The sequence below is a fragment of the Cyclopterus lumpus genome, chromosome 7 (assembly GCF_009769545.1).
Source record: "Cyclopterus lumpus isolate fCycLum1 chromosome 7, fCycLum1.pri, whole genome shotgun sequence".
NCBI classification, from domain to species: domain Eukaryota; kingdom Metazoa; phylum Chordata; class Actinopteri; order Perciformes; family Cyclopteridae; genus Cyclopterus; species Cyclopterus lumpus.
The window spans coordinates 21,422,467-21,436,053 of NC_046972.1; the positions used below are offsets into that span (position 1 = coordinate 21,422,467).

Here is a 13,587-nt window from a genome sequence, read left to right on the forward strand (position 1 = left end):
TCCCTTCCTTTATAAACTCCCACACTGATTCTCTTCTTAAAGGTTTCCGTTGGTCTGCAGTGGCCTTATAAGGGCTTGTTGACAGTAGCAGACCTCAGTCCTCCAGAGGAAGCCGTGCAATGCAATGCTGAGAGCTTCAGAGGAGCTCTGCATAATTACTCCCTTGTCTAATTAGCGAGAGTGTTGTGTACATGCCGTACACCGGCTGATGGGACAGTCAGCCAAGCGCTCAACAATAAATGGAGAAAGAGAGGTGTGTGTGCGTACGTGTGTTAATGAGAGTGTGTGTACAAGGTTGGAGTTCAGCATCTCGTCGAGCAATCGAGATGAGAGGAACCGTCCGTGGCCTAATTGGGATATTTACTCGGTAATTAGCAGGTGGGAGAGACACTGGGAATGTAATTGGGAATCTCGGCGAGGAGACGCATTAACCAGACAGTTGTTCTCCCGGGCGCCGTCCTTCCCCGCAGCCCATTAGGTGCACCGTGGGACCGAAGGAGAAGACGACGCGATGCTGTAATACAAATGTGAGAAGCGCGTTTCAGCTCCTTGTGAAGTGACACTTGTGTCATTTCAAAAGGAAGGGATGGCATTTATCATTCCCTCCTATTATCGCTCCACAGATAGTCTATTAATCTCTGTCAGTCGGATCATTGTCTTCACATCTGTCCGTCAGCGGCGCTGAATAAAGCGAGCGTCTTTGAAGACATTACCCCCGCGGGGAGGCTTCACTCTGCAGCCTTCAGACGGCGTAGAAGTCTGGATGCGTTCTCCGCCGAGGAGTTTTTTTTTCTTTTTTTCTTCTTCTTCTTTTTTCCGACTCAGCCGAATGAAAGGCTTCACCCTCGTGATTCCGTGTTTCAAAATAAGAGCGCGGACAGCAACTATAGAAACAGATCGCTCCTCCGGGAAATCGCACTGCGTGGATGTTTGCTTTAGACGGGAAAGGAAGAGCTTCTTTCTTTTTTTTCTCGCAGATGAATAACTGCACACTGTGTTTCTTTTATTTCTTTTCACAGAAAGTGTCCCAGTACACCATCATCGTGCAGGCCACGGACATGGAGGGCAACCTGAACTTTGGCCTTTCCAACACGGCCACTGCCATCATCACCGTCACGGACATCAACGACAACCCTCCCATGCTGACCTCCAGAACCGTGAGTCGCTGCAAATAAGGGAGTTCGGGAGAGGAGGAGGAGGAGGAGGAGAGGGTATGGGGTTCAAGAAAAGAGGGTGGAAAATGAGTAGTGTGTAGAAATAGGAAAAGAAAAAAAGACTCAAGAGAGGACAGACTTCCAAGGAAGAGAGAGATGGAGGAAGGAGAAGGAAAAAGGGAGGGAGGGATGAGGAAAGGAGAAAGGAAATGACGACGACGCCGTTACGTCATTACAAAGGAGGATTTACACAAGGACGGTGAAGGAGGGTTATAGAAGTGCAAGGATCCCACACACACACACACACACACATGTACTAATCCATACCATTGACTTCCATCAGCAAGAGAACCAGAGCCCGCAAATCGGTAATGATTGTTGTCGCAATAGTGATATTTAAAATGTTGATTGCATCACGGAAAGGTAATTATGGAGAGCGAAGGTAAAATTTAAAAGTCATCAGCGGGAACATTTCTAAGAAGTTGACTTTTTAACTCGTATACTGGTCAGTGGATGAAATTATGGGCCAATATTAGCATGCTTTATTTTTTTACGTGGCAGGGACAAGCATGGCGAAGATTAGCTTAGCTCTGCGATGGGCAGGGATAATAATAATAATAATAATAACTTTATTTAAATAGCACCTTTAAAAACAGGGTGTACAAAGTGCTCTACATAGAAGCAACGCAAAACATAACGTCAATACAAGTAAACATTTCAGAAAATACAGGAGGCAAAGGAGACCACGCCATATAGGCAATGAACACAATAATGGAATAGAAAAAAATACAATTACAAAATAAAGCAGAACAGACTAATTAAAATAGGGGAAGCAAAGAACTGCATAAAAAAGGACGACATCACTTAAAAAAGCAGTTCTATAAAAATGGGTTTTAAGAAGTGATTTAAAAGAAGGGATGGCGGGCCGAGGCGCCATCGGCACGACGTGTAGGCTCGGCTCTTTGAAGCGGGCGGCGGAGGAGGAGTTGGCATTAGCATTCGGCCCTCGGGGGCTATTAAGACCCTTCTGATGATGAGTTAGCGCTGGCGGTTAAGCGCGTGTCCAAACCGTAGAGCTCGTCGGGAAGAGCCGCGACATCACACAGGAAGTGTGCAGAGGGAAGGAAAAAGAGCCGACGCAGAGGAGACAAGGCGAGTTGATGTGTAGACTCCGAGACAAAAAATACATTTAAAAGAAAGGGGGAGGAGAGAACAATGGGGCGAGGAGGAGAAGGAATGAGGGATTATTTGGTCACGGGAGCTATTTTCCTCAGTGATGAAGCACAGACACGCCTCCGTTGTAAATCAAAAGCCCTTCCTGACTCGGCATTCCCCCCCCCCCCCCCCCCCCCCAATCTTGATTTAAGACTCTCCTGGTGTATTGATAATAATGGCGAGCGATGGATTGATATTCTCTAACTGTACTTCCGCCATGTTTAAGTGCATTTCCATCATCGCCGCGGAGCGAAGTTAATACGATCATGGATATTGATGATCGACTTTACTGGAGGGCTTCTTTTTATTTATTTATTTATTTTTTGGAGCCACGATGAGCAGAGCACCTCCACCCACGCCTCTTCATAAATCACCCCTTTTTTTTTGCGGCGGGCAAACATAAAAAGCCATTTTGTTGAGAATGCAGGCCATTATGCAAATATTTAGCGTTGGCAATAAACCCCCATAGATCTTCTTCAACGTGTCCCGGAAATATAACGTTTTTGGGGGGGAATTTGTCTTTAATGTCGATGATTAATATTTCATCACGGCGATCAGAGGCTGGCCTATTTTTTTTCAAGGCAGGGCAAGAGGGCGGTGGTTGTGAAGGCTGCACACGTTTTTTGCTTTGCATTATTTCTGGGATGCAGGTTGATGAGATGAAATGAGAACATTGTTATCCATCTCTGTTTTTTGGTGAACGCATACGGCGAGGGGGGGGGGGGGGGGGGGGGCTCACATAGGTAGGGAGAACCCCCACACTCATGCAGTCCGGTTACATCTCTTGTGCAGGACTTCAGTACCCTCTTCACAATGTCATCCATGATGAAGTTCCCTCTCTCTCTCTGTCTCTCTCTCGCTCTCTCTCTCTCTCTGTCTCTCTCTCCCTCTCTCTCTCTGTCTCTCTCTCTCTCTCTCTCTCTCTCTGTCTCTCTCTCTCTCCTCTCACTGCCTCTTTCAGCTTCTTTGCTCGCTGCCAAAATAATGACAGAAGGGTGAGAGTGTTGGCAAGAGGTGTTTTGTCAAGTGCCGTGCCAATCACAATCCCCCCCACTCCCCGGGGGACAAGATACAGTACGGCAGAAAGAACAACTACCTGATCAGAGGAAAAGTCTCTGCTGAAAGGCGCCGCAGTCATACGTCAAAACAAGCCCCCCCCCCCCCCCCCTCTCCGCAGTAGATGGTGCAATACAACACGGCATTCGGCCAATAAATCATTGAGAGTGAAAGACCGAGAACAACCCCGAGGTTTTTATTTTTATATTTTAAATCCATGACCGATTGAAATGCTCTCTGTTCAAAATCTGGGTTTTTTTTTTTTGGGGGGGGGGGGGGTTCTTTTTTACGACGAAGACGCTACCGCACGTCAAAGCTCGCCGTTCTCACTCGGATAAAAGATGGAGAGTCTTAAAACAAAGAAAATAGAACGACCGCTCAATAAAACTGAATAGAGTAGCTGGCTCTGACAACAACAACAACAACAACGACAACGACAAAAAATACCTGAACGCCGTGTGTCGGCGTCTAAATCCGAGTTGCAATCCAACATCACATTTGATTTGGGGTGTTGAGAACAAGAGCTTCGGTTGACCCTCCAAAAGCCTCCCGTCCTATCTGGTTAACTCCTGCTGCTCCTTATTACATGTGTGCCGAGAGAGAAGATGCTCGAGGGCCCTCAGGAGCTCAAGAGCCATCTCTGAAGTTGCCCCCCCCCCCCCGCCCCCACCCCAATAAACCAATAAACCCGCTCCCTCTTAACGTACGACAGCCTGCCTGCTTATCCAATGCAGAGGCGTCGCGGCCACCCGGACATGTCTGTTGTCTTAAGAATGTCATTGAGTCTCTTAACAGCTCTCTCTCGACGCAGCCCACCCCCCCTCCCCACCCCCTTAATCCGCCCCCGCTGCTGTCGGCTGTTTGCCCAGGGTGCCAGGCAGGGTATTATGGTCTGTCGGAGTGTTTGGTCTGGGGCTTTGCTCTTTGATATCCTACACTCGCATAAGCGGCTCAGTGGCTCTTCCGCGCCTGTTACCCGCGGTGATGCGGCGCGCGCCTGTTGCCTTTCGCCAAACGATTGGCCTCTCACCTTCTGACCCCCGCGTAATTGGTTTAAGAGTTGAGGGGTGAAATAGCCTTTTTATTCTGTGTGTATATATATATATATATATATATATATATATATATATATATATATATATATATATATATTGTTGTCAGGGTGGGTGCGGTCGTTGCTGTTGTCGGTTGGTCTTTGTGGGCTTCATCCCCCCCTGAGCCCGTGCAGCTTTCATCAATCCCCACCATAACAGACACATGACAGACAGCGGCTCACTTCTCATCAGGCTTATCGGGACAAAGCACATGTGTTTGCGCAGCAATGGGGAACAAGTGAAAGCCACTCGTACGCACTCAAACAGCTGTTTTAAACCCTCCCTCCTGCCGGCTCCTTTCTGTTCAGCCATTCTCTCGTCCTCTGTCACGCTGGCTTTTCAAAAAAGAAAATGAAATATTATGGGGCGATTAAAAAAGCAGCTGAACACTGAAACTTGGAACGATGCCCTGGTGTGTGGGCGACTGTGTGGGTCAGTGGTTAGCAGGTCCGTCTTTCAATCTGGGGGTTGGTGGTTCAATCCCCGCCCTAGTCGATGTGCCCTTGAGCAAGACACTTAACCCTGCATTGTTCCCTGTAGCTGTGTCTACGGTGTATGATTGTAATTCAATTTTCTTCCGCAGTTTTCCGGCGAGGTCCCGGAGAACCGAGTGGATCTGGTGGTGGCGAATCTCACGGTGATAGACGCCGACCAACCGCACTCGCCCAACTGGAACGCCATCTACAGGATCATCAGCGGGGACCCGGCGGGGCACTTCACCATCCGCACCGACCCGGTCACCAACGACGGCATGGTCACCGTGGTGAAGGTAGGCAAACGTGCTCATCTTAGTACCCCCCCCCCCACACACACACACACACCCCCACACCCCACACCCCCGCTGGTTTAAGCACGAGCAATAATAATAGACCACAAAGTTAGATGTGGATCTTTTGCCTTTCATATGCCCCCTTATGTCCAAATGAGGGATTGGAGGCTGCTGCGCCCCTTCAGAACCCCCCCCCCCCACACACACACCGCCCCTTTATACTCACACACAGCTGGTAAAAAAAAAAACCCGCAGTAGCAAATTAGGTATTGATTTCTCAATTACAAAGGCAAGGGTTTTTTTTATACACTCATAATGTTCTTGCCGCTGTGGTAAATGACACCAAACAACAAAACCATGTCTTGTAACAACCTGCTGTGTTAGTGCTCAACCTCTCAGACGCAGATTGTCCCGAGGGGGCCCCCCCCTCCCCCCCCCATTTGGGGGAAAAAACTAAAAAATAATAGACAACAGAATGGAAATCTGCACGCCTCCTTTTCGGCTCATGTTCTGTTTATGTGTGTGGATGTGTGGATGTGTCCTGCCGAGTGGCCTTCGGAGGGGGGGGGGGGGGGGCTTGTGTTTCTGTGCTCATCCATGAGTGGCTCACTATAAATGTGCTTATGTGTTTTGTACCATCTTGTTCACGAGCTTGACCCTCGGGTATTCTCCTCGTGCCTCCGACTCCTTGCGAATCACATCTCGCATCCGACAACGATGTATAAAAAATAAAAATAAGAAAAGAAAATAGCAATGGCATCGCCCTGTGTAACTCCCACAGCACCCTGAGCAATGAGCATTGGCATTTGGCTTCTCTTCATTAGCTCTAGATGGCTGCCTTTTTATAATCCGTTCCTCTCACTCCCCTGATGTCAACATCTCCAGCAGGCGGCCCACCGAGTAGCCGTGAGCTTTCCACGGAGACCCGTGGGAGGTTATCAGGAAATCAAGGAAATGAGAGACAGGACACCCTCTCCCCTTCCCCCCTCCCCCTCCCCCTGGGAAGAAATGAGAAATAGACTGTCTCCACGAGTAAACAGAGGAGGGGGTCTCGCTCCGGGGGGGGGAGGGAGCCGGAGTGGTTCGCATCAGACTCAATGTGGTTAAAGTCAAGACGCCATAGGAAGGCGCTCCTCATCTTCACCGACCGCGGCCGCCGGTACAGAGGCGTCGCATCCCCGCCGTCGCCGAGGAATGCGGCGCCTCTCCCACGAGGGACCCGGGCTCCTCCGTAAACAACGGCTGAGGTCTTAACCAGGACGTGTCGCACATTTACACGGCTCGGGTTTATGAGACGCATTCGCAATTTTGTTTTACCGCGCGGTAATAGAGCCGGTCGACAAACAAGCATGAGTATTAAAAAAGAAGAAGAAGAAGAAGAAGAAGGTCGGGGGAGTCAGAGTCCGGCGGAACAAATTAAGCAAGAGGGGAAAGGGAGGAACAAGTGGAGCGATACAAAGGAAATGTAATGCTCACGGGCTAAAGATGGACGCCGTGGTGTTGACCTCTCACCCCCTCTGGCTTCCCCCAGGGCGTGTGTGTGTGTCCGAGTGTGTGCGCATGTTTTAGTTAGCCTACAGCTATACTCTAGACACCCCCCCCCCCTGCACATCAAAGAGCCTTGACTGTGGTTTTGCCTGCAAATGGGTTCCCTGTGCACCAATGGGGTCACACACACACTTACTCGTATCTACGTGGATACACACACACGCGCACACACATCCACGCTTGCGTGCCCTTGTCAACCAAACAGCCCGATTAAGAACGTTTTTATTTCATTATTTCTTTTCTCACATCAGAGCTGTGCTGCCACACTGTCCACTGATAACACAATGCAACATACAGATGTGCTCAGAGTCGTTAACATCACCATCAGACGCCGCCGACGCGAGAGGCGTGCGGCGGTAATCATCACCCGCCTGTCTGGAAAATGTGCCGGCAGGACCGGCGAGCACCGGATTTGTTCTCTTTTTTTCTTTCTTGCTTGTTGTTGTTGTCATTTGAACCTGATCGTGTAGTCTTCATTAGGAAAGCTCGGAACTGTCACTTTGGTTTAGGCTCAGCCGGTAAAAGCCCCTGTAGAGTACACATGTACACACAGATACACACACACACACACACACAACACAAAAGGCTGAGCCATGACAGCACCCTATGAATAGTCTAAGCCCTCCTGCTTCTGCTCAGGGTGTGTGTGTGTGTGTGTGTGTGTGTGTGTGTGTGTGTGTGTGTGTGTGTGTGTGTGTGTGTGCGTGTGTGTGTGTGTATTGGTTGGTACTTTGGAGAAAATATAGGAGGTCCATTTCATCAGGGGAACACTTGACACGGCATCTGGTCATTTATCATCAACAACACATATTCCCCAGCCACAAAAGAGAAATATTAAGACTACTGCTACTACTATCAGCGTATCATACTTAAATATATGACACGGTGTGGCCATAAAAAGTAATAGTAATAATGATACGACTAATAATAGTAATAATCGAGAAGATAATCCTTTTTATTATAATTTTCTTTACCTCTAAATCCATAAAAAAGACTAGTTTGAATTATACATAAACTCCAAAACATTGCAATAAATATATATTTAGAGATAAATATGACTATGGAGGGTATTGGTATAATATTGCTGATTGTGCAGGGTTCCATTAAAGCGTCTATGGAGTGTACATATAGTAGGGGCGCCATGTTGAGAGCCATCGAGAGGCAATCCAAATGCTCCCGATCTCGCACCTTTAGGAATTGAATAATGTTCCTTCCTTCCTTCCTTCCTTCCTTCCTTCCTTCCTTCCTCCAGCCAGTAGACTTTGAGATGAACCGTGCCTTCATGCTGACGGTGGTGGTGTCCAACCAGGCCCACCTGGCCAGCGGCATCCAGTCCTCGCTCCAGTCCACGGCCGGGGTCACCATATCCGTCAAGGACGTCAACGAAGCCCCCTACTTCCCCACCAACCCCAAACACATCCGCTTCGAGGAGGGCGTCCCGGCGGGCACCAGCCTGACCACCTTCTCTGCTTCCGATCCCGACCGACTACAGATGCAGCAAACAATCAGGTACTGAGTGACTCTGGACCCAGACAAGTGGCTAAAAACCCTCCATATGCACTAACAGCAGGCTAAAAAGGCTCTTGGATAGGTTCCATGTCAGTAGCTAGGGGTCAAAGGTCAACAAGGGGACTGTATTTTGGCATCGCCAATCTCTCAAAGTCTTACTGTGGGAAGTTTATGAGCCACCAGAGAACTCTTAGTAAGGAGGGTAAGGTTAATAGGGAGCAAAGGCCTCTGGGGTAATCACAAGCGTGTGCATTCTGTAGATTTCATACATGCAGGTGCACACACACACACACACACACACACACACACAAGCAGCAAGAGAGAGAGAGAGAGCGATGGAGGCGAGAGGGAGGGAGAATAAAGAGAACAGCTGGCTCGAGACCAAACGGCTGACACGGCATTATGTCCACCTGCAGTGTTCTTTCTCCTCGCTAAGCCTCTCTGGATTTTAAATGTAAACCAACCCTAAAAATGACCAGCAGGCCCTTTTTCCCCCCCTCAGTCCTGCTGTCAGCAGTTGACGGCGTCACGGCCTGTTTTTTTTTTTTTTTTCAAACTTGGACGGTAATCTATCGAGTACACATGTTTCAGGAAGAGAAAGTGTTTCCACTCACGGCCGCACGCAGAATGTCCTGAGATGATGGCGCTCGTGTCGGTGTAAACGGCGCTTGCAATGGAGTCGACAGCAGGGCCGTGGGATTAATACCCCCACCACCCCCCCCACCCCCCTCACACTCCCAACAGCCCCCGTCCTTCTCATTTTCTCCGGGGGAAAAAGATCTGAACAAATCTACCAGATCATTTCCCAGCAAATGAGACTAAATTGGGTGCATGCTATAATTTAGGAAGACGCCAAAGTCACCAGCTGGGCTCTCTCTCTCTCTCTCTCTCTCTCTGTCTGTCTCTCTCGCTCTCTGTCTGTCTCTGTCTGTGTCTCTCTCTCTCGCTCTCTGTCTGTGTCTCTCTCTCTCGCTCTCTGTCTGTCTCTGTCTGTGTCTCTCTCTCTCGCTCTCTGTCTGTGTCTCTCTCTCTCGCTCTCTGTCTGTCTCTGTCTGTGTCTCTCTCTCTCGCTCTCTGTCTGTCTCTGTCTGTGTCTCTCTCTCTCGCTCTCTGTCTCTCTCTCTGTCTGTCTCTGTCTGTGTCTCTCTCTCTCGCTCTCTGTCTGTCTCTGTCTGTCTCTCTCTCTCTCTCTCTCTGTCTGTCTCTGTCTGTGTCTCTCTCTCTCGCTCTCTGTCTGTGTCTCTCTCTCTCTCGCTCTCTGTCTGTCTCTGTCTGTGTCTCTCTCTCTCTCGCTCTCTGTCTGTGTCTCTCTCTCTCTCGCTCTCTGTCTGTCTGTCTCTCTCTCTCTCTCTCTCCCCCTGTTGAATTCACTTTGACCTCCCTGGTTTCCTCCCTGTTTTCTTCCAAGACTGCACGACTTTACATCTCGAGAAATAAGTTCACCATTTAAAGGCAGGCCGTGGTCTGTCACGGTCTCCTTAACACAAACACAAATCTCCTTCCTCCTCTCACCATGGAAGGGAGGTAGCGCTGCAGCGATGGCAAATCCACCGCCTCCTTCGTTTGCACCCATCTGGACAGGATATCTATCAATCTGCTTTACACCAGTCCCATAAAAGGTGTATCTTCTCTCGGGCTGTTATGCAAGAACACTAGTCGCAGCTGTTCCGTCCGTCTCTCTCTCTCTCGAACGCTCATTATTCTGAAGTAGAAGGAAATTCAGGGGACTCGTTCTTTGCCAATCAGCTTAAACCCGTCACCTCACTCCACTCTCAGACTTGTACAGAGCTGACGTCAGTGTGCACACATCAGAGCCCCATCAATCAAATAGTTAGCCGACGTGTCCGCTTGCACGGGGGAATGGGGGGAGGAGGGGGGGGGGGATATGACAACCACAGTTTTGAGTTACATGTGATTTATGGGCGCTTGTCCTTTGCATATGACAAAGAGCTGTATGTCTTTGTAAATGGATGTCGGAGATGCATAAAGAGGAGAAGATTTAGAGGGTGTCGTAAAAGTCGGGAAAAAAAGTGAAGAAGGAAAGGGGAAAAAAAAGCCCTCGGGGGGGGGGGGGGCGGGGGGGTTGGTGGAGGGATGGAGGATGGTGAGCTGACTGCGGGGGTCAAGGTTTGAACTTGAGAGGTGCTCATCAACACAGGGACAGACCGGCAGTGGGCTGTTGGGATTCGGGGAGGGGGGGGGGGGGGGGGGGGGGGGGGGGGGGGGGGGGCAAGTGGACAGGAGCAAGAGGAGGGGGAAAGGAGAGTGAGGCATCATGCATCACCTGTCAGACACCCGACCAGTAAGGTCGAGACACGGGACCGGAGACGCTGGCATAAATGATTACCCGAACCTCCTCGGCTCAGCTCGAGACATGCATTTTTCATCCTCAGGGTCAGGGGTTTGAAAAATAAATGTCACAGCCCTCCCTGCTGCTCGCTAAGATCACTAACCCGCCATGCCTAATCATACACCCAGCCTCACTCGCAAGTCCCAAATGAGAGGAACCTTCAGGTGTCGGGTGAAGCTCAGGAAAAGCCTTGGAAATAAGCGAAAGGAAAAGGAATAATTAAGCTTTCACGCGAAAAAAATATATAACATTTAAAACCAGATTCCGTTTTTTTAAAAAGGAAGCACCAGAGTAAGAATGGACTGTTTACCTCTCCGGGATGGACACGGCATTGGCGAAGCACTTCATTAAAAGCTATCGACGGGGTGCCTGTCCAATTGTCCACACTGTTGTTGACAGTTGGGGACTTGTAAACAAAAAACAGTGTGGCTGTTTGTGCAATCATAATTCTGGGCCGGAGTAGCGGCATCATTTCCTGAGTGCGATCGGGGGGGAAAAAACGAAGGAAGCGAAAAAGACCGTTTGTCGTGACCTTAACTTTCCTTTAAGAACGTCTAATAACGCAAAAAGGTTCTTATATTCTATACTTTTCCTTCTTTTGGCACTCAGATTTTTTTCGGGAAACTTTTTAGCGGAGAGTTGGACGAGAAGATTAGAATCCGCTCCCGTGTCTGTACACTGAATGTGAAGCTGGAGGCCAGCAGCCAATTAGCTTAGCCTAGCAGAAAAGACTGGAAGCAAGTGGAAGCAGCTGGTCTGGCTCTGTCGGGGAATGGAAGAAAAAAAAAGAAAAAGAATCCTCTGATTGTACCAACACCTCTTAGCTAATTAACATGTTATACGTGTGTGTGCGTGTGTGTGTGTGTGTGTTGTGGTTTCACGGTGAGTTATGTGGCGGGCTGTTTTCTTTGCAGTGTCTTGTCACCGTGAGGCAATTAGCCGACTCCGGGACTCCAGGCTGAAACCAAACAGGATACAGTATGCCCAGTTCATTATTGACCTTTAAATGCGTTTACTGGGCAGATTCTTTAAACCCTGGACAGGCTTGTTAACTCCTGCTCCCCCATCCTAATGCTCAGCTAACTGTCTGCTGACTCATATTTCACATTTAACGTACATATAAAGTGTGCGATAAATCTTCTCATCCAACTCTGGGAGAAAAAAAAACTACAAAATGTGATTTCACTATTCCTTTTTTTATTTTATTGTACATGTGTGTATATGGAACAGCGTTTTGGGTATTTCGCTGACTTGACCCTTTAATGTCCTTTTTCTCAGTCAAAAATGTCCTTTAATGTCCGTTTTCTCAGTCAAAAATGTCCCTTTAATATCAGTTTTCCCAGTCAAAAATGTCCCTTTAATGTCAGTTTGCTCATCAAAGAATGGAGCAGTTGGTCTGCCCTCGACTGCAAAGACAAAACAACAACAACATAATTCTCTCAGCCGAGACGGAGAGTGTGAGTTTGCCTTGGCCAAGCCAAGAGAGTAGACACAGAATATCAGTCGGTATCGAGTCCGTCCTAATGAGGACGTTACAACCATGATCATACAGCCATGCTGCTTCTTCCCCAAATGTCACCTGTCCCGCTCTCTCCCTCTCTTTTCTTTCCTCCTCCCACCCGCTCCTGATCGTATTCCTTCCCTTCTTTCATCCCACACCCTCCCACTGCGGCGGACTCACTGTAGTCCTGGTGGTGATTTCACAGCCCGCCAGTTTAGTGGCGGTGGGCTTGGCCAGCCGGTGTGAAAAGCGTCTATAGAGTGTGGGAATGTCATCTCTGTGATCCCCTTCCCCGCACTGCGCTACGCCTGGGATCAAGCCCACTGCCTGCTGGGAAAATCCCACCTCCCTCACTGCAGGAGAGAGATTATACTCTCTTCTCTACCCCCCCCCCCCCCCACCGCCCCCATCCTTCCAGGCTTTCACTCCACTCCATGCAAGTAAATGTACATGCAATCAAAACACAAGTAAACTGGCAGTAAGTACACTGCGATAGAATAACATATAAAAAGCAAGGTTGAGGTCAAGTCCATTTCAAATGTTCGATGGATTTAAAAGCCGTGCTTGCTAACGTAACGCGGCTTCATCGCCCGTGATGACATCCAGCACAATGCGATCGGGTTGATGGAGAAAACCTCGTATGGGCGGAGGCCACGGTGTCACGTGTCCACGGACGATGTTTTCGCGGAAGGAAAGGTGCCACTTGATGAACTCTGCATCACAGAGGGAATGAGACGAGGAGGAGGATGAGAAGATACAGACGCGTGGGGGGGGGGGGGATAAGAAAATGTATGAATACAAAAGCGTAGCAAGATGAGGCGAAGGCGGCATCGAGCTGCGAGATCTGATAGACTTGAAAGTGCGGAGCGAGCCCCGAACGCCCAGAGAAACAAGAACAGTTAGATCAGAGTGAGATTGGAATTCAATCCCGGAGATGATCCCCTGTTCCTTCCTCGCCCCTTTTATCCGGGGGGGGTGGGGGGATGGGGGGGATGTCTCCACCTGCTCCCACATCCAGTTTCCTGTATGAAGATCACTCCTAAGATCCTATCATCCCGCCTCCGCCCTACGCTCAGCTTTCCCCATGCAGACACTGTGACATTTCCAAACATGCAAGCACTAAAAAAAAAAAAAAATAACAGGCATGCACGTAACCCCCTGCCGGGCATCCGTGAGCAAACACACGTCCTAGAACGTGCACACGCAACACACACACACACCGAGGCAGTTAACTGTGGAGGTAATTGACTTCAACGCCTGGTACGCAGGGGTAAAAAAAAAAAAAAAAGAGGTGAAATTGACTGTAAGCTGCAGGCTCTAGAGGAGAAGTCAATGAAGAATTAAACTGTGTGAAGGTCAGGCTGATTGTGAGTGCGTGCGTGTGTGTGTGT

General features: G+C 49.1%; 1 protein-coding gene across 1 annotated transcript in view; it reads left to right on the plus strand.

The window, feature by feature from the left end:
* LOC117734022 (cadherin-4-like) overlaps positions 1–13,587 on the plus strand; it is a 64,763-nt gene that overhangs the window by 41,838 nt on the left and 9,338 nt on the right. Inside the window, exons 4-6 of the mRNA XM_034538049.1 lie at positions 1,020–1,157; positions 5,103–5,288; positions 8,089–8,345. Coding sequence (XP_034393940.1) covers positions 1,020–1,157; positions 5,103–5,288; positions 8,089–8,345 — 581 coding nt within the window. The remainder of the gene's footprint in view (positions 1–1,019; positions 1,158–5,102; positions 5,289–8,088; positions 8,346–13,587) is intronic.